Genomic DNA, 27,888 nt, shown 5'->3' on the forward strand with positions numbered 1-27,888 from the left:
GTGATAGTGCTGTGAAGTGAAAATATGCAGGGGGTGGATGTTGTGGCCTGGGCAAACACAGCTGGAGGTTGGATGTGGCTGTGCAATGCAGGCAGGGATCTCGTACTCCTTAGTGGGTTCCTCAAGAGAAAAAGCAAGGGGAGCAGAAGCAACTCACTACCTTCCCTGCTGTTTCCCCGTTTATTTTGCTTGTGGCAAGCTGGCAGGGAAGGCCCTAAATGGCAATCATGTGACCATAGGATGCTACAACCATTGTAAATGCTAGTCAGTTGCCAGGTAGTCAAAACACAATCATGTGATAGTGGAGGCACATCAGGCATAACAACAGGCATAACACTGAGGAACTGTTGTAAGTAAAACTTGTTCAGCACTATTGTAATATTAGCCAAGAACTACTTTTATATGGTTTTTGTTTCTTAGAAGCGTTCCAAGCAGCATGGAACATTCAAAAGTAGTTGGGGAATGAGAAGATGGTTTATAAAAATCCTCATTGCCTTGATAGCTATTCATATTTAGGAAGCCACACAAAAGTAAATATGTAACCACATGGCCTTTTCTACTCCGAAACTGTAGTCTATTTTCTGGAGCTCACTCAAATGCTACCAAACAATAAAGGAACTGAAATGCATTTACTGAAATCATTAATTGAATTTAATTAACTATACATTTAATGTTAGTTTAAACTAGATTTAATTAACTAAACAAATATAATCAAATGTCATTTTTAATTTTTAATTTGGACTCATCCATATTTTGAATATCACTCACTGTTTGGCCTTCAGTCTTTTACAATATTTATCTATTTGTTATTATAAAAAATTATGTAGCTACCCATCTTTCAATCAACTTTGGGCAGCAACCCAAAAAATTTAAAGAAGCACAAAATCACTTAAAAGTATAAAATTCAACTAATTTAAAATCTGGCACAATTTAGTTCTAATGTGCATCTAATCTTCTCCCAATGCTTGATGTAAAAGCATTTAAAACCTTATGGGAAGCTAAAAGGTTGGAGACCTGCTGAACGAGCCAATAAAATTTCAGTTCAAATTTAAACCTAATATCGCTTTTTTCAGACTAGTTTCCTCCAATTCCAGAGTGTAGTAAATCTGAGGAAACTGTCACCTTTCTCCACAATTTTTTGTCCTTCAGGATCACCCCTTGATTTTACTTGCCTTCCACAGTTGTCTGAGAACTAAGGAAAGCAGAAATGATCTGTGCCTATGCACATATATCTTTGTGTGTGTCTACATAACGAAAATCAAATATTCCTGATAATGTGCAACTATCTCTAGAACACAATTACTCATCCAATCTTTTCACTTCAGAATTTAATTCCTCTTTATTTTCCAAGTAATTAGAGGTGAATGAATAGTTTTGCAGATCACTTCACTATCGCTCTGCAACTATTGATTTGGAATAAAATTAATCTTTCTTATCACTCTAAGCCAATACAGAAGATTTGTATCTTCAAATTTGTAGGCTTCAGGAAGCTTTTCTTTAAATCAACTATATCTCCCTTATTAATTATCCCTCCCTTCTCTGGAAATAATTATACTGCCTCCCTCTTCCTGCTTCCCTTGAGTTCACATTTGTTTAATCAAAACACGTCTTCTGTAATTCAGTTTTAAAATGATCATACCCAGGGAGATATGTTTTGCACGTTAAGTATCCAAAGTCATTCCCATCACATTCTTCTGCACCTTCAAGCCGATAGCCATCCCCACAATAAGCACGGTGGCATCCTATTGTTTAAAAATAGAAAACAAAAATATGTTATTTTGTAGAGACATAGTTATATTTATATTAATATAGCTTAGATTATATCTATTATCTTTATATCAATTAATGATTAAGTTATCAATTCAAATTATCTTTACATCAATACAGTTTATTGATACAGGCTTAGAAGTATTTATAAGTGTTTTATATTATATACCACCTCTACCCACAAAAGAAAGGACCCAAACATATGTAAAACTTTGAAGTCTTTCTTTCAACTGGCTGAATGTTGAGAGGCACATTGCTTCTCTCGCCCAGGAGCAATATTCCTGCACACCAAAATTTGCTGTGTAGCAGCAAAGGTCAGCAGAGACTTAAGACAGTTTCCTGTTAGCATAGCTCAGCCATCTTGAGACAAAAAAAGCCTGACCTTGATACTGTTACAGTGATACAAAAGTGATTGGCTCTCCTAGAAGAAGCTATTTGGTCAGTAGTCAGAAAATGGTCTTATGAGGGTTGAATTGCCCTGCTTAGCTATTGGCAAGCTGAATTGCTTAGCTATTGGCATAGATTTTTTTTCTCTTTGTTCTTTACTCACTATATTTAAACAAGATAGTTAGTTGAAGATCTTGGCCTTGCAAAAGAACTGCTTGGCTAATTTTAAATGTGGTGGGGTTTTTTTGTTTTTTTTGTAGCTTTCCATATTGTATGGACACAGCCCATACCTGGGATGAATAGTATATGGATTAGGATGTTGTATGAAATGAGAAAATAAGTTAACGAGTAACCAGATTAAACATTTTGCATGAAGGCATGCAGCAATCAACAGATGATCACAAACTAATGAACCACGTTATCTTCTATAGCATATTTATGAATTCAACAAGGCCATTAGTCTGTGGTTCTCTGTGTTGTCTAGTTCCAGAAAATTGGCTTGAATTAGCTGTGGTGCAGAAGATAATTATTATAAACTCAAACAACAGATTGCAACAGACTTGAAAAAATGGGAAATTCTACAATTATCTCTAATAGGGAGAATATCGACAATTAAGATGAATATATTACCAAGGATTTTATATTTGTTTCAGACAATTCCAATTAAACTAGGGAAATAATATTTTGAGGATTTAAGTAAAATAATACTGAAGTATATATGGCAGGGAAAGAAGGCAAGAATTAAATTACAATTGTTACAAGATGCCAGAATAAGAGGAGGTTTTGATTTACCCAATTGTGAATTATATTACCAAGCGGCAACACTGATGTGGGTGAAAGCATGGATAGTCTTAAGGAATACTAGATTGTTAACACTAGAAGGTCATGACCTATTACTGGGATGGCACACTTTTTTTATGGTATAAGGAAAGTGAAACACATGGGTATTTTAGGAGACACTATATTCGTGATGCTTTATATGGGAGAAAATAAGGAAACAACATTACATGAAAATACCAGTCTGGTTGTCAACTATAGAGACATTTTCATATCCAATTGTCTATAAAACGGAGCATACAGTAAGATACGGTGAAATATTAAATAAAGAGGTTGAACTCAAATCTAAGCAAGAACAAGAGGAACAAGAAATAGAGATGAATTGGTATTCATATATGCAAATACATTTTAGATATGATGAAGATCATAAGATAGAAAGATTTTATATGAACTTACTGAATTAGATTGAATTTTGACAGGTACTGATGAGATATTTACATTATATTATATGAATACTTAGAGTAAAATTAGAAGAACAAGAAGTAAAAGAAACAATGCAGTGGTGATAGTCAGCCGGTTCACACTGAATCGGGCGAACCGGTAGCAAGAATTTGGCATGGGTCACCGAACCATTACTAAGTTCTAGCTGGCCATGCCCCCCACGCGGTCGCCCTCCCGCCTGATGCTCACTCACCCCACCTGCCGGACATTCGCCTAAGGTATTTCTTTCTTTTTTTTCCCTCCCGACAATCAGCTGTAGATAAGATCAGCTGTGTTGGGATTCCCCTTGCTGAGGCCCAGGAAGACAAAAAAATGGAGGGAGGATCTCAGCCCCCCCTCCATTTTTTGCTTTCCAGAGCCCAGAGGAGCCTTAGGGGAGCAAAAACGCCCCTCCACAGGCTCTTCTGAGGCTAGGAAGCTCCCAAAATGGAGTTTGGAGGGGTGCTGCATGCCCCTCCCATGCTCTGTTCCTTTTCTTCCAGAGCCCCAGAGGAGCCTTAGGGGAGCAACCCCCCCCCGAGGTTCCTCTGGGGCTAGGAAGCTTCCAAAAATAGGTGGGGGCTGCAAAAAAAGCCATGCCCACCCAGTCACATGGCCACACCCACTAAGCCACACCCACAGAACCAGTAGTAAAAGTTTTTGAATCCCATCACTGAAACAATGATTGCTTGGGGCAGAGAATTTTGGATATGGGATAGATTTAGAAAGATGGCAGAAATTATGGTCTTGAAACTATAAAATAACAATGTCAACAGCATATAAAGAGAATTTATATAAGATGTTTTATAGGTGGCATCTATCCCCGGCAAGAATAGCAAGGATGTTTAAGAACAAATCAGAGAAATGTTGGAAGTGTTATCAGATACCTGGATCATACTATCACATGTGGTGGACAGGTGTGGAAGCCAAAAGATACTGGACTAAAATTCATACATGGCTGGAAAAAATGACAAAACAGCATATAGACTTGAAATCAGAGATATTTTTATTGGGTATCTTACCTGAAGATTACAGTAGAGAATTGATATATCTGATTATAAATGTTTTAACAGCAGCTAGAATTGTATTTGCCAAAAATTGAAAAAGTGAAAAAATTCCGATAGAAGAGGAGGTGACTAAGAAAATAATGGAATGTGCAGAAATGAGTAAATTGACATTTGCCATTAGAGAGCAAAATTGGGATTTATTTTATCAATGGCTAGATAAGAAAATAGGGAAATAAAATATACTATAATATAAATATAATATAATAGTAAAGATATGACAAAAACTTTTATTAAAAAAAATTATCTGTGGTTCAATTAAAAATAAGAAGCATTTCTTTGTATCCCCGCCATAAATAATCCATCTGGCATTGGCTGGCTTTCATACAACTACATTTATTCTAAGTTCAATATCAATTTCTTAAGATTTGGTGAAAGGGACATAAAGATTAGTTCTATTTGTTGTTTTGGACCACACCAATACCAGCTAATTATTTCAAATGATCTGCTTTCAATCTTCTTCAAAACAATTAAAGCTGTGAAAAAAGAAGCATTTGATTGTTTGTTTTAAGATAACCTGCAAATCTATAAAATCTACTTCCAAATTTTTTATACTAAAATATAAATATTTATATAAAAACTATTTTTATTAGAATTACATATGATATATATATCCATATGTAATCCTAGGTGTATATTTTTGTTTCAAAAAAGCTTTCCAGTTTGTTATTTCTTCAGAGATATTTTAAAATAAATTCAAAATAAAAATTTAGAAATCATACAAAAACACGTATGTCATATTCATTTTTTTAAAAAAGCACATACAAAAGCAGTGTAAAATTATATATTAAAATAATTTTAGGAGAAAACAGCTAATATTTTATAATATAAAATAAATAAAAAAACAAACTAATGTACAATTAAATAAATAAAACAAACAAATGTACAATTAGCTGAAAAGTTATTTTGCATAATCTTAGCAGAGACTTCTGAACCAAAAAAATATCTTAGATTATAATTCTCAACCCATGACCATCCTTTTGGGGTTTATTTTTAACAAAAGTTCAGTCCAATTGTAAAAATCATAGTCTAATAAATCTAGAAGATATCAGATTGTTCTTTCATACACTATTTACTAAAAAAGAAAAAAGAATGAAAGGCAGGAATAAAAACTGCCCTAACATAATCCAAGGAATGTCATAGATACATAAAGGATTGTTGATAATATGTTCTGTTTTCAGTATTCAAATTACTATACAAATACGGATGCTGATAACCAAAAATTAGAATTAGTCTGAAACGTATTCAAAAAAACAGTTTCCCCAGATTTAATAGGAAGGTTTTAAATTAATAATTCCAATAATTGACCTTGCCTATTCCACATAAACCTCTGTATTTCTACCAGCAATGCTGTAAGATAAATCCTGTCTTTAGTTAGCAAGTATCATATTTTAAAAAGAACTGCATGCACTAGTGTCCAAATGCAGCTGTATGTATGAATTATGATGTGTTTTACCAGTTTGTATATAAACTAGACTAAGAAACTGAGAAATGAATGGACTAAACATACTTATACAATCATCAGTCACAATGGTATTGCCATCATCACATTCTTCTCCATCCTGAATGATGCCATCTCCACAGATGTTACTATCTCCTAGCAGATGATCCAGTGGATAGGAAGGTCTTAGCTGCTGACACAGAAGAAGATTATATAAATGGAGCTCAATATAGGAAGAGGACTTCTTTAGTCTATGGTAGCCAAAAATAAAGAAGAGTTTGGTAATTGTTTTCACAAGATTGTATCTCATAAAAACTGACACCTTTTAATAAATGTGTTGGTTTGAAAAGGTAGATACTAAATTCTTTTTGATAAAATGCAACCAATACCGTCCTTACTGATTTGAAAAAATAGATATTGGTGACTTATTGTGGCTACAAAACAGATAGTCGTATTACCTTTTATTGAATTCTTTTTTAATCAGTATTCTGCAAGTATTTGACTAAATTTATTCTTGGAAATCCTGTATCAGTTATTTTGGGGGGAACTATGATAAAAATGTATATCCAAAGTAGAATGTAAGCCATACTCTACATATGAAGGGGTATATTGTCAAAACTTTTTTTTCATGAATCCAATTACCTAAAGCATAACATCTAAGAACAAATAGACATGACATTATTAATTATACGGTTCAAATTTATAAAACTATCCATTTCACAAACAACTGACTCTAGACAACATACAGCAAGACTAAACAAACATTAATATATACAAAATACAGATGCTTGTCATGCAATATTACGTTGCTGGATCCAGGCTTAATCAATCAATTAATCAATAAGACCAACTGAATTCCATTCAATGTTTTAGTTATGAATAAGTAAAGTCCATCAATTCCTTTTTAGGAACAAAAGGCAATGTATGAAATTAGGCAACAAAATGATGAAAGAAAAGATGATTTTCAAGGATACACAACTATAGGGAGATATAGTGAATACAGTAGCAATAAATTAGATGCAGTTCTTATTTCTTTTCTTCCTCCCTCCTTTTTCATTGTTCCTCCAATGTCTTTTGCTTACTATTTCTTACTCTGTTCTGCATTTTGCATTTCACTGTTTTTACCTCAAGAAAACACATATGTACTTTTTTTGTAGACAGGAATAAAATCAGAATACAATGGCATTTATTCATACGTAAGACTAAAGTCTAAATTCCAGTATGCCCTAGACACTGATATTATCTGTGTATATTTTATCACTGCGCTAATCTTCTCTTGGGATAGCCCCAAATAATTTATGAAAGAATAAAACAAAATAAATAGATAAGCAAATTAATAGGCAGTAATCCAAAGTAACAAATACAAATACAAGGATAATTTTAAAAAGTAATATTATAAATACTCTAAAAGATAATTTGATGCCCTCTTTCAAATGCCTGAATTGCGACCTTATAGAAGACAGTATAGGGATCAGCCATATTTCCCCATGGAGAGAGCTCCATCCCAAAATTTACTGAAATGTATTTAACAAAAAATAATTTGTATCTATCACTTCTTAAAAAACAACCAAGAAGACATCAGATACAAAAACCACATAAAAATATGCCTTTTACCGATCAAGAAATCAAATTCTTTCAAAATTACACTGTTTTTTCCCCTTTTTACCTGGATTGGAAACCATCCGGAAGTATCTTTAAAATATAAAGATCGCTGATCTCTTCGGAATGCTAGGGCATTTTCTGTGTTTAATCTTTCCAGGTCTTCCTGATTATTCACTACAAAAATCTGAATATTACAAATAGAAAAAGGAGGGAGATTAAATCACTATAATATTTATGTAAGACAATAAGTCACAGTACAAATATATGAGATGATTCCAAATCTGAATAGCTTGGGGTCAATATTTTGGATCTTGCCAACTGACTCTCCAATTCAGAAAAATATTATGAATTTGAAAGTCTTCTGTGGTGGAATCATTAAACAATATCTCAAATGCTTGCTTTTATGTAATTAAGGGCAGAAAAAGTAAACTTATTATGGATATACTGTAATATTTTATAAGAAAAATAGATTGGAAAAAAATACGAAGAATATATACACGCATACATTTATATTTGCTTATTCCTTATAAGGAAAATAGGATTATACTCCTTCAGTGCTATTCAGTCATAGACAAAGATATAAGGAATTTATTGGTACTTGAAATGTATCATTTAATTATATCATTAAATGTATTTTCATTCAGAAGCAAAGCATGACATTGTTAACCCAATAATTGCTAGCACTAAGTAGAGGTAGTCCTAGCTTAGCAATCACAATTGGTACCAGCAGCTCCATCACTAAGCACCATAGTTGCCTAGCAGAAAACCATAATGAAGTTACAACATCACTTTCCATTCAGTCAATAAGGAAGTCACCATAATTGTTCAATGAGGCATCATGGGACTGCAACTTATTATTTTTCTTCCGTGTTCTTCATTACTCTGCTTATTGCAAGACAGCTGGGAAGCGCACAGGTGTGAATACATGACTGCATAAAATTGTAGTAGTTGTACATTCAAAGATTGGTTGCAAAGCTTTTTTTTTACACTGTCACAACTTGCTAAATGAGGCAGTCAGAAAGTGAAGATTATCTGCATGTCTCAAGAGTGACACTTCAAAAGCATTTAGCTTAGTTATTATAATTATCTCAGTTCTTCAACAAAGCAATCAAGTCATGCTTCAATTACATAATATGCCATCTTAATTCCTGTCAAACTCACTTACTGCAGGTACTTTGGAATAGGCTTCTCCAAACAGTGGTTCCTCATATGGTGGGCCATTCACGTTTGGCTGAGAGTTGCAGAGACATTTCCCTGGAGGTCCTGGAAATCCTCTTTCCCCTTTTGGCCCCATTAATTGTCCTAGAAAATATCAGATTGCCAAATTAGGAAGTTCTGAAATAGACACAGACATATGAGAAAAAAACAAACCGGATCTTAGCTGCCATCTAAACCATTAATATTTATAATGTACAAGTATTATAAATAGTTTTTTTCCCTGTTAATATTAATAAACTGGAGAATACATATATTCCTTTCATATTTGGTTCTCGATGAGGATGGCACTGCTGGTGCCCAGTCAGGGGATCTTACTGAACTTGCAGCTCCTACCTGAAGAGGAGGTGTCACTCATAGCTAGGAGGGCCCTCATGCAACTTTGGTTATATATCGTATGTACCCATTCCTGAACCAAAGAGCCTCGCTCATAGTCACTCATGCTCTTGTGATCTTCAGACTGGAATATTGCAATATGTTTTACCCTGGGCTATGATTTAAAAGGATTTGAAAGCTCCAAATGGCGCACAATGCAAGAGCATGGGAAGTTATTAGTGCAGTTACTCAACAGAGATGATACACCTACTCTATTAAATGCATTGCTTCAGTGTGCTTTCAGGTGCAAGTTAAGGTCCTGATTGTCATCCCTAAAGTTCTTCAAGATTGGGATACATATGGGATATCTCTTCCTTATCTGATTTAGCAGGAAGGTTCTGTCATCGAGGAAATAATGTTTGATGGGGCCCTTGGAGTTAGATTGGTACCATCCCTGCCAGCATTTTGCAACTGAACCTGAGGTCCTGGATATGAGACAGAGCCTGTCTCCTGACTGTGTGGATTTAATGTCTAACTGTTATATGTTTTATTTTTTATGTTGTTATATTGTGAGTTTTATGTATTTTATTGTAAGCCACCTAGAATCATTAAAACATGAGATACTATATAAATTGAATAAATAAACAAACAATGCTCTTTTATATATACTGCCCATCTTCCAGTTCTAAGCTGCAGTTGAATTGTTTTTAGCCATGGTTTCATACATCCTACATTTTTCATGGGCTGCAGCTGCACCCAATATCTTTGCAAAGTGACTTTTTCACTTCCTGATACAAACACAAGTATTTCAGGCAAAGCAAAAAAAATGTTTATTAAGATGGGTCAAGTTTTTACATAGGGTACAGTACATACTTTTATTATACAATAAGTATATCAGAAAGCAACATATGAAACAATAAAGGTAGTTTACGTGTTATAAAGCCCTGCTTTCTTTCTTTAGACATGACAAAAGATACATATCTTTAGATAAGAATATGTTGCATCTCCTTGCCTACCCTGTATGTTTCTCTCTTAACACTTGTAGCTTGTTCTCATTAGTGTCCCTAAAAAGCCTAGTTTTGGCACATCAAAAGAAATGGTTTTAGCTCAAAGAAAAACATGGTTTCCCAAACTTCAAAAGGAGGCATGACACCATATTAAAATGCTGGTATCATCTATATTTATATGTTAATAATAAGCCTTAGAATTCTACACAATGCTGCATTAATATTAATGTCAGCTACAAAAGAAATTGATGAATGAGGCTTCCGGTGATGTCATCCTCGTGGATAGACCGAAGACTGCGATAGTCCATGGCTCTGGTCTGTGCTCTCCTGTTGAAGGGCCCAATCATCCTGATTTGGGGCCAGATCCACGCTGTAGGAACGTGAAGAAAGGGGAGGCCACCAGCTAGGTCAAGGGGATCTGCATCTCCTCTCCTTGGCTTGGCAAACACTCCCTTCTGAAGATGGCTGAGTGATAGTCTAAAATGGCCATCCTGAACAGGAAGACCTAGCCGGGATAAGATTGTGCAGGAGTGGTGAAGAAGAGCACTGCTTGAACATCTGGGCTAATCTGTTGCAATAACTGAATACAAGGTACCCCAAAATTAAACTCTAAATAATTTTTAAGAGAATTATTTAAAGTGCCAGATATAGACAGTGAGAGAAAAGGGGGAAAAAACTTTTGACAACTGAAAGTGGCTATGGATTTTACAAGAGAAGCCTGAAGAAGATACTTGTTTAAATTGAAGAAAATAATATTTTGACACTAAATAGGCAAATTTAAAGCTGAACTTGAATGTGTCAAAGGAAAAATAAAAACATAATAATTGATATTTGGATTTATTGGAATCTTGGATTTGGAAGCCCTAAATAAAGAAAAACAGAGAAAAAAGGTGGAATTTGGACATAACAGAGAGTGCCATCTAGTGGTAAAAGGAATTATTTAACCTGGATTTCTTAAAGATTGGATTAGATATAAATAAGTGAAATTTTGCTACAATAAAACAGAGCCCCTGGATAGTAAAAGTGGAATATTGAACTCTAGTGGGAAAAAGAAAGAAGTAGGAAGAAATTGATTTGGGATTGTTTGGCAATCTTGGTATAAATATAAACTTTTGGCTATTGGATTATTTGATGGAACTGAAAATCTAAAGAAGAATCAATAAAGCTAATTGTTAGAAATAAATCCTTTAGACATTGGCTGAATTAAATTACTGGCTAGAAGTCATCAAAGATGGCAGAACTTTTTTTGGAATTAAAAATGGAACTGAGAAATATGAAAGAAAAGTTACAAGAAAGAGGCAAATTGGCTTTGCACTACAATTTTTAGAAATGGCGATTTTAAAGTATGAAGAACAACATGGATTGTCAAAAGAAGAGGAGGAGTTCATTAAAGAAGAGACCATTTTCAATCAGCATTTGGAGCAATGAGATTTAAAGCAGAAAGGGGAAAGAAAGGGGGAAAAAATTGAGATTTGAAGAGGCAACTAAAAAGGGGAATATTTTGAGAACCAAACAAAGTAAAAGGAAACAGCAGAAAAGGGATTTGCAGAAGAAAGTTTTAAAAAGGGAGGGGCATAAGAATTGGAATAAGAAAAAAAAGGGGAAATGAAGGGGAAAAGAAGTCTTAAAAACAGAACCAAGAAAGAAAGAAATATGGGAATTGTACAAAAATGAAAAGAAATTATTTATTTAAAAGACAGAAATTTATTTAAAAGACAGAAAAGAAATTATTTATTTATTTAAATAGAGATAATGGTTAACTAATAATTGAGAAAGAGGATACAGCAAGGTGTTAAGGTGTAGCACAAATATATTAGAAGTATTAAACTATTTATCAAGTAGAGAAATATAGATTATTAAATGCAAGATTGGAACTGATATATTCTTGTTATTGGAATATTGGTTTATTGGAAAACTAAACATAGAGATAAATGGAACTACTGTGATAAAAGAAAAATTATGATAACTTATTAAGTCTGATAAAGTTATGGAATATAATTGAAATGAATTATAAAGATTGTCGTAATGAGATTATAAGCGGGGAGAAAAAATGGAAGAATATGAATAAAGAGAAATTATAATAAGTTTGATAACTATAATTAATGATTTTACAGAATATAGTTAAAATGAAATATGAGAATTGTTGTAATGAAATTAATATCAGTTCTTTATGATGATTTGAATAGATTAATTCTTTTTTTTGTTATATTATAAATGTATTTTATGTATTTGAAAGGGAAAACACCATGCAGAATCTGCTATAAAAAGTTTATTTGTTAGGTAGTTGTTAGAAGATTATTGTTATAAATGTTTAAAGGGATAATTAAGTTAAATAATTATTGGGATTTAAAAGGGAACTCATTAGATGATATATAAGATATAGGGGTGGCACACTTTAATTGGTGTTTGTAGGAGAAACTTTTGTATTAAAGTGTTTGAATTAAGATGGAATTACCTGAAATGATGAAATTAGAATATGCGATGAAATTGTAATTATGACAGATAAAAGTATAAGTATAATAAATATGATATGAGAATTAGTTAAAGCTAAAAGGAATAGGTTAAGGAATGATTGGAAAATTTATAAATAAGCTTGAAGAAAATATTTGTGAAAAATAATCGAAAATATATAGAGGTTGATATGAACTAAATGTGAAAGATGAATATGTAAACCAAATTATGTCTGTACGGAGATGTGATAACCTGGAGTCATGCTGTTCACTAAAAAGAGATGTTTCTTTAAAAATGTCAAAAATTGAAATAAAACTTTTACCAAAAAAAAAAAAAAAGAAAATTGATGAATGTATCAATAATTTTGAATTTAAGAAAGATTGCAGCGATTGAAATCTCTGTACATCTCTCTTACCTAGTTCAGACAGAAAGGGAAATAATCTGTTCCTTGCTTGATTTATCTCTAATATGATATTTCACATCAACTATCAATTTCATGCTTATCATAACTTCAAAGAGACAGAGGATAATACCATTCTCTTTTTCCTTGCCACTGAATGCCTCCAGCATATAGTATGATTATCAAGGGGATGATATGCTATGTGATTTTAGCCATGGCTGTTTGCTTACCGAATTCCACATATACCTTCCTCAAAGCCTAGTGACCCCTAAAATGTTATCTTAAAAATATGAAATTCCTTCAGCTAGTGGTTGAACAAGCATGAAATGTATATTCTGTTTAGCATAATTGTATTATTAAAATTAAAGCAGAAAAACAGCTATTAAGAAAGCCCAGTCTTACTTGCTATTAACTGTCCTGGTGGGCCTATACTTCCAGGGGGTCCTATGTCTCCTTTTTGTCCCTAAAAAAAAAACCATATAACTATTTCACTACATATATACTATAAGCTGTAACATAAAGGAAATTACAAAGTCTTATATCAATATTTTTCAAACCTGGCAACTTGAAGATTAATTCGAACTCCTAGAATTCCCTAGACAGCATGCCCCAAACATCTACATTCATTAAATTTAAAAAACAATGTCTTAAGCCATAAATTTAACATTCCTGTTAATCCAAACAATAAAACTCTTCAGTTTGGTAATTCAAAGTAAAAATTTATTTGAAATAAAGTCAGTGAAATCAACCCACAGCTCCTCATGTCTCCTATATGTGCCCATGTACCTATGTGAACAAAATATGCATTTATTTAGTGTGAAAAAGATCTTATTTATTTTCCTATTCTGTGTTTTCCCTAAATGGGCAATTTCTCCAGGACAAAAATAATGTTTGCTTGGGTATAGGGCAATTGTTTTGCCAAACCTGTTCATTCCCAGGAAAAATTAATTTACAAAGACATATTTTATTGGTGGCAAGCTGATTTTGGCTGTTTTGAGAAGCTACACAGGCTAGGCTGGACTATTACTTGGACAGGTTGGTATCCGAAACTCCCAGGAATATAAGTAAGACAAACAGGTAGGTGACAATAAAAACTATGAAGTCATCAGAAGTCAGATTTGACTCGAAGTGTTTACCTTTTACTTGTAACAATGCATTACTGTCGATAGATACAATTATACAGTCACAAGCTCTGCTATAACAAAAGACCTAGGCAGATTTTTGAAAGACCACCTGGAGATAAATGATGTTTCTGGCATGCAAACGGAAAAGGGAATATACACTGCTTAATGCCATTAGTTCCAGCCAGTGGCTAAGAGTTATAGTACTTGGCATTTCTTGCTTTATTTCATAGACTTCCATAGCATAGTACATCATTAAGATAAGATCATTTTTGCTAATTGTGTTTTGATTTGTGTGTGTGTGCTTTTGACTCAGTTTTGACTCCTGTCAATAACCTAATCTATTTCTTGCAATTTTCTCAGCAATGTTTTTCAGAAGTGGTTTTCATTGTCTCCTTCCTAAGGCTGAGAGAGAGCGACTGTCCCAAGGTTACCCAGCTGATTGTGTTAAAGTGGAACTAGAAGTCACAATCTCCTGGTTCTAGCCTGGTGCCTTTAACCTGGTGCATTCTGGACAACCATAGTAAGTCCCATAAGCTATTAATATACAAAGCTGATTTGTAGGTTAACAGCATAGAATGTACCATGAATATATAGAAAATAAATTTGAAAGAGACCTTGGAGATCTTCTAATGATCTAATCCAATACTCTGTTTAAGCAGGATATTCTATACCACTTTAGACAAATAGCTGTCCAGTCTCTTCTTGAAAACCTCCAATGATGATGCATCCACAGCTTCCACAAGTATGCTGTCCCATTTATTGTTCTCACTGCCAGGAAATTTCTCCTTAATTTCAGGTTGGATCTCAATTTAATGATCTTCCACCTGTTATTTCTTGTCTTGCCCTCAAGTGCTTTGAGAATAGGTTGACTCTATCTCTGTGGCAGCTGCTCAAGTAATAGAAGACTTCTATCATATCACCCCCAGTTCTCTTCATTAGATTAGACATACCTAGTTTCTTCAATTGTTCATTGTATAGTTTAGCCTCCAGTCTCCTAATCATCTTTGCTGCTCTTCTCTGCACTCATTCTATAGGGCAGGAGTGTCAAACTAGCATTGTCATGTCGTAGACTTTTTTTCCCTTTTGCTAAAATGGGCATCATGCATTCAGCCCGAGGGCTGCAAGTTTAACACCCCTGTTCTAAGGTCTCAACATCTTTTTGTATTATGGTGACCAAAATTGGATGCAATATTCCAAGCATGGGCTGACCAGTGCAGTATAAAATAGTAATATCACTATGTGATCTTGAAACTATACCTCTGTTAATGCAACCTAGGACTGCATTAACTTTTTTGGCAGCTGGAGCCCACTGTTGGCTCATATTTAAGAGATAGTCTACCAGGACACCTCAATACCTTTCACACTTGCTACTGTTGAACCAGGTATCACATTTTCTATACCTGTGCATTTGGCTTTACTTGCCAATTTATTTGCTTTGATCTTTTTCAAGGAAAACAACCATGTAGGACAATGGTTCTTAACCTGGGTGATATCACCCCCAGGGGGCGATTTTGTTTTTCAGGGGGGCGATTGAACAAAAAGGGGCGATGCAGAGGTGAAGGAACAGAAGGGGGGTAATATGGGGGTAATGGAGCAAGAAGTTTTGGGGACACTTTTGAGACTTTTTTCATACAGTGAACTGTTGTATATCTGTCATACAAAAACATCAGATCACTCGCTATTAGTGGATTGAACTGTGTTTTAAAATGTTCCTCCAGCTAGCTTCAGTACAAACGTTGCACAGCAGCCTCTATCACTCTACCCATTAAATTTGTCGCTCTGATTTTTGTTGTTTTCCTTCTGTAAAAATTTTCTTTGTGTCTTTTTAACCCTTTTTACAGTGTGCATGAATATATATTTTCCTCAAATCTTAATTTAGTTTCAGAGTTTTCATCTTGAAATTCTTAGTTCCTGCATTGCGGTTTGTTTTTATGCCCTTTTTATATTTCCTTTTGCGTCTTAAAATTCACTTTTAATTAAATCATTAAATGTTACTGTTTTTTACAGGCATTTCATTTTCTTGCAATTTAATTTTGTTTTCAGTGGTCATTGCATTTAAGTGTCTTGAATAAATAATAATGAAATACATGTATCACAAAGTTTGGGAGTAAAGTGATGGGTGGCATCAGAATTTTTCACACAGTTGATATGGGAAAAAGACTGGAAATAAATTATTTGCATCAATATGTCCTAATGACAATTTTAAAGAAAACAAAAAACATATTTGTATAAATTGAAAAATTATTTCCCTGTGTTGTGATTGAGAGGTTATGTTGGGGGAGGGGGGCGATGATAACTTCCTCAATGGCTCAAGGGGGTGATTCTTTCAAAAAGGTTAAGAACCACTGATGTGGGAGTTTACAAGGGAACTAATTTGTTTTAAAACATTTATAGTGAATTGTCTTTTATCTTTCATTAAGGAGGCTTAAAGCCTCTACCAACAGAGACTAGCAAGATTCAAAAGCAATTAATAAACAGAGAATGAGGGGGAGAAGAAATTCGAAAAGCTGAGAGACAAAAGCAGAAAAAAGTTGATGACTACAGATCTGAAAACAGGGGCATTTTTCTGAAAATATTATACATTCTCAAGATATTTTCCACCAGAAATAAGAATTCCTAAAACTGTGGCAACTGGAACAGTATGTGTGTGTGTCATGCCTATGATAATGGATTTCTTCACTGATGGGGGAGGCTTTTATTTTGGATTTGGTAGTTTTTTCTAGGTAGGTGGTGGGGTCTGTCTTTAGGGGTTTGTATGCGGGGTCTTGGAGTAGGTTGGTTAACTTGGTTTGGTAGTCAGATGTGTTCATAACCACTGTCGCATTGCCCTTGTCTGCTGGTAGAATTATTATGCTGGTGTCTTCTTTCAGGTTAAGTAGTGCAGTTTGTTCTTCTTTGGATAAGTTGCTTTTGGGTGGTTTGCTAGTGCAGAGGATGTTGGTGATTTCAAGTCTGATTTTGTTAGCATCATCAGGGTTGGTTTTGGTCAGGCTGGTTTCAACTCCGCATATGATGGTTTCTGTGGGGATGTGTTTGGGAGCGACAGCAAAGTAAAGCCTCCCCCATCAGTGAAGAAATCCAGCAACGAATCATACCCAGAGAAAAATCATCCAGATGCCCCAAGTTTTATGGTCTCCCCAAAATACACAAAGAAGGAACCCCACTCAGACCAATAGTCAGCTCCATAGGCTCACCTCTACAAAACCTAGCCAAATTTCTCGCCAAACAACTACAACCTTATGCAGAATCCATCAACTCACACGTAAGAAACTCATTCCAATTCATCGAGATCATAAAGAAACAAAACTTACAACCTAGCAACCTACTAGTAAGCTTCGATGTCATATCCCTCTTCACCCAAGTGCCAATAAAAGAAGCCTTGACAGCCATCCAAAACAAATACAACCCCCCCAAGCACATCCTAGATCTAACCAACCACTGCCTATCCAATACATACTTCACCTACAATGGACAAAATACAAACAAATAGAAGGAGCACCCATGGGATCACCCCTCTCACCTGTCATCGCAAACCTCTACATGGAACACTTTGAAACACAAGCTCTAGAAAAATACGACCACAAACCCAAACTCTGGCTCAGATACGTAGATGACACCTTCATAATCTGGCCACATGGGAAAGAAAAACTGAACAACTTGCTCACACACCTCAACAGCCTACACCCCAAAATACAATTCACCATGGAAACAGAAGCCAACAACCAACTTCCTTCCTAGATGTCTTGGTATACAAAAGATCCAATGGCTCCCTAGGACACACCATCTACCAGAAGAAAACACATACTAACCGCTATCTACATGCACTCTCACACCACCACCCAGCACAGATCAATTCCGTAGCCAAGACACTCATCTCCAGAACAAAATGCTTAGCCGATGAACAACACCAAAAAACCGAACTACACACTCTCACCAACGTACTTGACAGCCAATGGATTCCAAAGAAAGAAGATTACCCACCTAATCCAAAAGAAACCCCAACCAAAATCCAAGACAGAGAACAAGAAAACGGCAAAGCCCTCCTCCCATATATAAAAGGCACTACAGACAAAATTAGCAAGATCCTCCAAAACACAACATCAAAACAGCATTCTGCACAAACAGAAAAATATCCACCATCCTAAGAAACCCCAAAGACAAAATCGAATTAGAAAACCAAGGAGTATATGAAATCCCCTGCACTGCCTGCCCTACCACATACATTGGACAAACTAACAGAAGAATAAGCGCACGCATTGAAGAACATAAGAACTCAATCAAAAAGAAGAAACGACCTCTTCCCTGGTCCAACACCTCAAAGCCACAGGACATGAAATTGATTTTAAAAATACCAGAACTATCGCCAAAACCGAACACTTCAACAGCAGAATAATCAGAGAAGCCATAGAGATAGAAAAACGCCCACACAGCATGAACAAACGAGATGACACCTCCCGCCTTCCAGCCATTTGGAAACCCGCCCTCATGAACAGACGAGTACCTAACATGAAGAAGGACACCAGACCCACACCCATGAGAGCCACACAAGATGCCACCACCACACTTCCATGTAGAAAACAGACTCACACCCACTCAGATGAGACACGACCATGGACCAGAAGCTGCACGGCAGCTGCATCACTACCCACTTCAAACCCCTCCGAGCCATACATGAAGCAAACCGACACCCATTATGAAGATGCAGAAGGACCACGAACTCGAAGCCAAACAGCAAGATCACAACTCACCAGCTCAAATCCCCAGCAACTAAGACTAACCTGAGCACAACCAAGCCCCACCTGAACAGAACACGCCTCCAACCAATCAGAACACGGCTAACCCCCAACCAATCAGAACACAGCCAAACCCCTACCAATGAGAACACACCCCCACCCAATCAGAACACAGCCAAGCCCCCACCCAATCAAGTCCCACCCCGCTGGCAGTTAAAAGGAGGAAGCAGCTGCAATCTCACATTACTCTGAGAAGCACAGAGCCGGAGACAGAAGCCTGAAGATGATGAATGAGACTTCATCGAAACGTTGCCTAGATACTTGAATCTTACTCGGAGAAAACCCGAACAACCAAAGATATATATATATATATATATATGTAGATCTTTGGTTGTTGGGTTTCTCCCGCGTAAGATTTGAAGTATCTAGGCAACGTTTCGATGAAGTCTCATTCATCATCTTCAGGCTTCTGTCTCCAGCTCTGTGCTTCTCAGAGTAATGGAGATTGCAGCTGCTTCCTCCTTTTAACTGCCAGTGGGGGTGGAACTTGATTGGGTGGGGGCTTGGCTGTGTTCTGATTGGGTGGGGGTGTTCTCATTGGTAGGGGGTTTGGCTGTGTTCTGATTGGTTGGGGGTTAGGCCGTGTTCTGATTGGTTGGAGGCGTGTTCTGTTCAGGTGGGGGCTTGGTTGTGCTCAGGTTAGTCTTAGTTGCTGGGGGATTTGAGCTGGAGAGTTGTGATCTTGCTGTTTGGCTTCTAGTTCGTGGTCCTGCTGCATCTTCATAGTGGGTGTTGGTTTGCTTCATGTATGGCTCAGAGGGGTTTGAAGTGGTAGTGATGCAGCTGCAGTGCAGCTTCTGGTCCATGGTCGCTTCTCATTTTCTGAATGGGTGGGAGTCTGTTTTCTACATGGAAGTGTGGTGGTGGCATCTTGTGTGGCTCTCATGGGTGTGGGTCCAGTGTCCTTCTTCATGTTAGGTACTGCCTGTTCATGAGGGCGGGTTTCCAAATGGCTGGAAGGCGGGAGGTGTCATCTCGTTTGTTCATGCTGTGTGGGCGTTTTATCTCTATGGCTTCTCTGATTATTCTGCTGTTGAAGTGTTCGGTTTTGGCGATAGTTCTGGTATTTTTAAAATCAATTTCATGTCCTGTGGCTTTGAGGTGTTGGACCAGGAAGAGGTCGCTTTCTTCTTTTTGATTGAGTTCTTATGTTCTTCAATGCGTGCGCTTATTCTTCTGTTAGTTTGTCCAATGTATGTGTTAGGGCAGGCTGTGCAGGGGATTTCGTGATACTCCTTGGTTTTCTAATTCGATTTTGTCTTTGGGGTTTCTTAGGATGGTGGATATTTTTTGTTTGTGCAGAATGCTGTTTTAATGTTGTGTTTTTGGAGGATCTTGCTAATTTTGTCTGTAGTGCCTTTTATATATGGGAGGAGGGCTTTTCCGTTTTCTTGTTCTCTGTCTTGGATTTTGGTTGGGGCTTCTTTTGGATTAGGTGGGTAATCTTCTTTCTTTGGAATCCATTGGCTGTAAGTACGTTGGTGAGAGTGTGTAGTTCGGTTTTTTGGTGTTGTTCATCGGCTAAGCATTTTGTTCTGGAGATGAGTGTCTTGGCTACGGAATTGATCTGTGCTGGGTGGTGGTGTGAGAGTGCATGTAGATAGCGGTTAGTATGTGTTTTCTTCTGGTAGATGGTGTGTCCTAGGGAGCCATCGGATCTTTTGTATACCAAGACATCTAGGAAGGGAAGTTGATTGTTGGCTTCTGTTTCCATGGTGAATTGTATTTTGGGGTGTAGACTGTTGAGGTATGTGAGGAAGTTGTTCAGTTTTTCTTTCCCGTGTGGCCAGATTATGAAGGTGTCATCTACGTATCTGAGCCAGAGTTTGGGTTTGTGGTCGTATTTTTCTAGAGCTTGTGTTTCAAAGTGTTCCATGTAGAGGTTTGCGATGACAGGTGAGAGGGGTGATCCCATAGGTGCTCCTTCTATTTGTTTGTATTTTTGTCCATTGTAGGTGAAGTAAGTATTGGATAGGCAGTGGTTGGTTAGATCTAGGATGTGCTTGGGGGGGTTGTATTTGTTTTGGATGGCTGTCAAGGCTTCTTTTATTGGCACTTGGGTGAAGAGGGATGTGACATCGAAGCTTACTAGTAGGTCGCTAGGTTGTAAGTTTTGTTTCTTTATGATCTCGATGAACTGGAATGAGTTTCTTACGTGTGAGTTGATGGATTCTGCATAGGGTTGTAGTTGTTTGGCAAGAAATTTGGCCAGGTTTTGTAGAGGTGAGCCTATGGAGCTGACAAAACTGAACAACTTGCTCACACACCTCAACAGCCTACACCCCAAAATACAATTCACCATGGAAACAGAAGCCAACAACCAACTTCCCTTCCTAGATGTCTTGGTATACAAAAGATCCAATGGCTCCCTAGGACACACCATCTACCAGAAGAAAACACATACTAACCGCTATCTACATGCACTCTCACACCACCACCCAGCACAGATCAATTCCGTAGCCAAGACACTCATCTCCAGAACAAAATGCTTAGCCGATGAACAACACCAAAAAACCGAACTACACACTCTCACCAACGTACTTACAGCCAATGGATTCCAAAGAAAGAAGATTACCCACCTAATCCAAAAAGAAGCCCCAACCAAAATCCAAGACAGAGAACAAGAAAACGGCAAAGCCCTCCTCCCATATATAAAAGGCACTACAGACAAAATTAGCAAGATCCTCCAAAAACACAACATCAAAACAGCATTCTGCACAAACAAAAAATATCCACCATCCTAAGAAACCCCAAAGACAAAATCGAATTAGAAAACCAAGGAGTATACGAAATCCCCTGCACAGCCTGCCCTAACACATACATTGGACAAACTAACAGAAGAATAAGCGCACGCATTGAAGAACATAAGAACTCAATCAAAAAAGAAGAAACGACCTCTTCCCTGGTCCAACACCTCAAAGCCACAGGACATGAAATTGATTTTAAAAATACCAGAACTATCGCCAAAACCGAACACTTCAACAGCAGAATAATCAGAGAAGCCATAGAGATAGAAAAACGCCCACACAGCATGAACAAACGAGATGACACCTCCCGCCTTCCAGCCATTTGGAAACCCGCCCTCATGAACAGACAGTACCTAACATGAAGAAGGACACTGGACCCACACCCATGAGAGCCACACAAGATGCCACCACCACACTTCCATGTAGAAAACAGACTCCCACCCATTCAGAAAATGAGAAACGACCATGGACCAGAAGCTGCACTGCAGCTGCATCACTACCCACTTCAAACCCCTCTGAGCCATACATGAAGCAAACCAACACCCACTATGAAGATGCAGCAGGACCACGAACTAGAAGCCAAACAGCAAGATCACAACTCTCCAGCTCAAATCCCCCAGCAACTAAAACTAACCTGAACACAACCAAGCCCCCTCCTGAACAGAACATGCCTCCAACCAATCAGAACACGGCTAACCCCCCAACCAATCAGAACACAGCCAAACCCCTACCAATGAGAACACCCCCACCCAATCAGAACACAGCCAAGCCCCCACCCAATCAAGTTCCACCCCACTGGCAGTTAAAAGGAGGAAGCAGCTGCAATCTCCATTACTCTGAGAAGCACAGAGCTGGAGACAGAAGCCTGAAGATGATGAATGAGACTTCATCGAAACGTTGCCTAGATACTTCAAATCTTACGCGGAGAAAACCGAACAACCAAAGATCTACATATAAATACCATGAGAACCTCAGAAAACATATATATATATATATATATATATATAGTATTCGGCTTTGTTTGGATATTTTGCCACATCATTATAGTTGTGTTTTTAAAGTTGTAGCAACATTTCGGCAGAATCTCATCTGCCATCATCAGACTTCTGTTTTGTATTGTGTGGTATAGCATCGACTTCAATGGCACCAAAACCCTAGCCTCTATAGAAAACCCCAGCCACAGAATTATCAGAGAAGCCATAGAGATTTAAAAAAGACCTGAAAGCATGAATAGAAGAGATGACTCCACCAGACTGTCAATTATCTGGAAGCCTGCACTCTCCAACAAAAAAATTTTCACACCACAAGCCAGGCAAACACCTGGGCACAAACAGACTCCCCCTGATACCTCCAGCTCAAACACACTCTAACCAGCACCCAGATGAAACCTAGCTTCCTAATAAATGATAGCCATCCGTTTACTTGGAGCCAAGCTGCACTAAAAGCCTCCAGTACAGGAAACACAATGTTGCCAGCCAATCAAGACAAAAAAAGCTACAAAACAGACAGAAGATATTAAATACACCAATCAAGCAGAACACAGCAAACTCCAAGACCAATAAACACAGACCAAGACTCCCAATCAATCAGGATGAAGAAAAAACCATTCTGGCACAGCAGTAGGCTAGCACCAAATTTAAAACAGAAACGGCTGTGAAAGTCTGACTCACAGACGAACACTATACAGAAGCCTGATGATGGCAGATGAGATTCTGCCAAAATATTGCTACAACTTTAAAAACACAACTATAATGACATGGGAACATACCTGAACAAAGCTGAATACTACACACACACACACACACACACACACACACATATATATATGGCATTCAGCTTTGTTCGGGTGTTTCCCGTCATAGTAGTTGTGCTTTTAAAGATTAGCACTAGCATTCGAAGCAGATCTCATCTGCCATCATCAGGCTTCTGTATAGTGTACAGAAGCCTGATGATGGCAGATGAGATTCTGCCAAAACGTTGCTACAACTTTAAAAGCACAACTACTATGACATGGGAAAATACCCAAACAAAGCTGAATGCCATACATGTAAGTACCTGCAAAAACTTAAGAATATATATATATATATATATATATATATATATATATATATATATATATATATATATATATATATGTGTGTGTGTGTGTGTGTGTGTGTGTGTGTGTGTGTGTGTGTGTGTGTGTGTGTGTGTATTCTGTCATAGTACATTTAACCTGAGAAGACTCCAGGCATGAACTTAAAGGAGTCAATGAGATGAGCAAGATGCATCTCAGAATGGAAGTGGAAGTAACACCTTCTTAATTTAGCTGCCACCACAGGCATTTAATACGGGGATGTTAGCTGGCTTTGGAGACAGGAAATGGCTCAGTATGTGAGAAGTGTCTTTCTTATTTAACAAATAGTTGTTAAAGTACACATCTCAGCTTCTTCCTAGTGATGTTTCAAAACAATATTTAACCTAAAGAAGGGTTAAATCTATGATGACTATGAACATGAGATAACATAAATAAGATCAGTAGCCAATGTAATAGAGATCAGTAGCCATTGTAATAGACTTGAATTATCTAAATTTTATTAGGCTTTGTCACCCATTATCTTGAAGAGATTGACAAGAAGTGTAGATCAGTTTTGGAAACAACAAGTTTAATGCCAGCATAGCTTTTTGGGGACAACAGGGTATGGAGAACACATCAATATAACAAAATCTTTAAGAAAAATCTTTAAGTAATATGCTAGAAGCCACCACCACCCCCCGCCTCCAAAAAGCTAGCATTGGGATCAGGGCTAGAAGTATGAAGGGACAAAATCAATCAATCAAATGAGATTTAGGTTACCATAAACAAGGCCTTTATCGGGGTGGGATTCTATAGGTTCGCACCTATTCTCTAGAACTGGTTGTTACCATTCTAAGTAGTTTGGAGAACCAGTTGCTAGAAGAAATTACTGGTCTAATCCTGTAAGGAAGGCAGGAAGGAAACATTCTGGTGTTGCTTACAGAAACTGCCTCTCCGTTAACCCTTATTACATTCTTGGCAGGACTAGACTTCCTGTCTCAGGAACTTCTCTGGAGTTTTTTTTCCTCCTTTGCTGGTACTTTGCTTGTATGGAGTGACCATTCAAAGTTACAGTGACACTGAAAAAGTGACTTATGACCATTTTTCATGCTTACGACTGTTGCAGCATCCCCATAGTCATGAGAGGCCAGGTGAGGAGATGCGTGCCTCGATGTAAGTGATATTGAGTTGGCCACACCCAGCCAATAACATGACCACCAAGCCATGTCCACCCAGTCACATGACCACCAACCCATGCCCACCACCTAAGCCACACCCACAGAACCGGTTGTTAAAAATTTGAATCCCAGCCCTGGCCTTTATAGAAACAAAAGTATTGTATCTAGATTTACATAAGAAAATTATACATATAGTAAGGAAGTTAGGATTAAACAAAATAAACAAAACAAATATAGTACAGGATTCCTACTTGTTTGCCTCGTTTCCCTGGCCGTCCAGTCGGTCCTCTGTGTCCTGATGCACCAGGTTCTCCTTTTGGGCCCATTTCTCCCTTGTTGGGGATGGAAAGAATAAAACCCAAATCTTCAGTGCAAAGATACACACTTGGTGATAAAACCATCTTACCCAAAACTCAGCAGATACTCACACACATGCCAAAAAGATATCCTTCTAAATTGTTTGTGTAAATAATATCAACTAAAGTACATTTTCCTCAAAGAACATTTCTCTGAAAGACAAATTAGTAAGCTGCCACTTAAAATGATAGGGAGAGAATTAGAGAACCCAGAAGCAATGCATAATGACCATCACATACGTTGAGACTGATTATTAAGTCTACGTGCTTTGCAGGCTCCTCTTATGAATCAGTTCTGCTAATGAACTCTGTGAGTTTTATTTAATAAGTTTACGAATATACAGTAGCTCCGTTCACTTGGGGAAAAAAGATTAATAATGGTACCATAAGTACACTAAATAATAAAAAGCTTCATTCACTTTCATTTCTCCTCGGTCAATGAAGCCACAATCCAGCATCTTATTTGGAAACCATATATATTTTTCTTGCTGCACTCATTTTTAGAAATAGAAAAGTAACACTTGGGTGTTAACCAACAGCCCAAATAAATGTAAACTAAGGCTGTTCCCAAGAAAATTTCTACTCTATTTAGAAAGGGTTCTAAGCAGTGGTGGGTTTCATAAAATTTTCCTACTGGTTTGGTGTGAGTGCATGCTTTGCATGTGCATTTGTGCTTTGTGCGCGCGCAATGTTTGCAACTCACCTTCTATTGCAAGCCCTGTGTGTAAAACAGCTGATGCGCAGCAATCGGCTGTGCCGCGTGAAGCAGCTGAGGTTGAAAAGCAGGAAATAAAGGTCAGTATAGAGTCAGGGCAGGTGGGAGGGCCCAGCAGCTGATCATTAGAGTGAACGGTTTGCTCACAGATGATCCTTGAAGCTACCGGTTTGGCTGAACCGGGCTGAACTGGTAGAATACCACCACTGGTTCTAAGTTAACTCAGGAAAAAGGGGGAAGCTAAAACCTTTAAGTCACAGAAAACTTTAAGGACTTTTTAAGTCCTTTCCTTCTTTCAGATGGCTTTAAACCCAAGATCAAATGTTTGAACATGGGAAAGGAGAGTGAGAAGACACATGAAATGCATGAAAGGTCCTAATGTCCCATTCCCCAATTGCTTCAGGCTTGCCTACTAGTAGCATATGGATTCTACAATTTTTCTCTTAGGACAGAGAATGCAATTTTCCCTGAGCATTACTTGAATACCAAAATTAAAAATGAAACAGTGAGCAACGACATTCAGCAGCATCAAATACTTTTATTTTTCTACAACCATTCAAATGAAAATACTTTTTCTCCCTCAAATGGTTAACTAGTGTGAAACCACCTTGAAGAATATAAAATGGATTTTCTTGATAAATGAAAATTTGGTCCTTACAATTATCATCAGATGGTTATTTTAACCAGACATGTAAACAATCTAAAAACTCAGATATGATAGTCATGGCAAAAATCCTCTTAGTCCAAATGAAATTAACAAAAGCATTACAGTTCATGTTATTTAATTACACAAATTGTGAAATTTCCAATAGTTTATATTCTTTTAAAATAATCATTCAAACTTCACTTTTTTACCTGGAACTGAAGCTGAGACCTGTACTAATTCCATTCTTTTGAATCATTAATACAGTGTTTCTCACTCTCAGTAATTTTAAGATGTATAGATACAACCTCCAAAATGGCTGCGGAATTTATGAAGCCCAGACATCTTAAAATTACTGAGATTCAGTAAAAATGCATTGACCTACTCAGAAGCCGCCTAATGTATTCTGTAGATTTTGCTTCTAAAACTTCCTTAAACTTTCAACATACCTAAAATATGTACAAAGTAGCGGTCAACAGGTATCCTACACTAATTACAGTTTACTTATCTTGTTTGGGGAGGGGGGGAAGTAAAGGAAATCTATACTCTTATCTGAGTTTCAATAGTGACAAGACAGATTTGAGTTGAGAATGAACAGTGCAATATAATCCATATTTATCTAATATTGTCCCACTAAAGACAATTAATCTTAGGAGAAAATTGTCTCCCAAAATCCCTTTGTAATATTAACTCTAACACATGTCCATCCTGTGCACAGATTGAGCATCCTGGATGTATCTTACCTTTTGCCCCAACATTCCAGGGAAACCCATGTATCCCTGCAAAGAAAAAGTTGAATAAAAAAAATGAACTATCCTTTCATTAAAAATTTGGGGGAGTTGATCTTGGATTTGTCTCAAAGGTGCTTTTTCAAAAGGTGCTTCTCATTCAAGAAGCTTCTTCAAGTAGTGACTGCAGCTTCTTGGACGAAAAATGAAATGCCTTCAAGGAAATACAAAGAAAGTCCAGTTGGCTTTTGAAAAAACACTTTGGGAAATCATGACTTGAGTGACTGAGAATCTCCATAGATAATTGTTTATTTCTTTATAAATCATTGTGCCCAACTCAGACCATGTGACTTTGGGCACAACACAAAAAGAAAAGAAAATATACCAATAATCAACTAAAACAAGATGGCATACTGTATTATACTAAAACTTTCTAAAACAATAAAATAGCAATGAGATACAAGCAAATATGTCAACTTTTGATTTAGTGTAAAGCAGGTTGAAAAATCTGTTTTTCTAATATTTGTAGAACAGTTTTCTACTGTTAATATACAATATACCACATAATCTGTTTGACTGATATAAGGATAGAGATAATTATAGTTATACAGTATTCAACCAGTCCTGGGTGAAGCAATTATA

General features: G+C 36.9%; 2 protein-coding genes across 4 annotated transcripts in view; one reads left to right on the forward strand and one right to left on the reverse strand.

Moving 5' to 3' along the window:
* Window positions 1-4,699, forward strand: part of PLEKHA8 (pleckstrin homology domain containing A8) — a 69,846-nt gene extending 65,147 nt beyond the window's left edge. Inside the window, exon 15 of the mRNA XM_087917662.1 lies at window positions 4,222-4,699. The gene's annotated coding sequence lies outside the window, so the exon portion shown is untranslated. The remainder of the gene's footprint in view (window positions 1-4,221) is intronic.
* COLQ (collagen like tail subunit of asymmetric acetylcholinesterase) overlaps window positions 1-27,888 on the reverse strand; it is a 68,543-nt gene that overhangs the window by 3,952 nt on the left and 36,703 nt on the right. For 2 of the 3 annotated variants that reach the window (XM_087917660.1, XM_026708248.2), the window contains 7 exons: window positions 27,262-27,297; window positions 25,056-25,136; window positions 13,309-13,369; window positions 8,684-8,820; window positions 7,583-7,702; window positions 5,986-6,106; window positions 1,640-1,742 (listed from right to left, as the gene is read on the reverse strand). In XM_087917660.1, the coding sequence (XP_087773786.1) occupies window positions 1,640-1,742; window positions 5,986-6,106; window positions 7,583-7,702; window positions 8,684-8,820; window positions 13,309-13,369; window positions 25,056-25,136; window positions 27,262-27,297 (659 nt within the window). The remainder of the gene's footprint in view (window positions 1-1,639; window positions 1,743-5,985; window positions 6,107-7,582; window positions 7,703-8,683; window positions 8,821-13,308; window positions 13,370-25,055; window positions 25,137-27,261; window positions 27,298-27,888) is intronic. The other variant, XM_087917661.1, reaches the window with a different exon arrangement.

The sequence above is a fragment of the Pseudonaja textilis genome, chromosome Z, assembly GCF_049901715.1.
Source record: "Pseudonaja textilis isolate UNSWEBS1 chromosome Z, rPseTex1.2, whole genome shotgun sequence".
Lineage (NCBI taxonomy): Eukaryota > Metazoa > Chordata > Lepidosauria > Squamata > Elapidae > Pseudonaja > Pseudonaja textilis.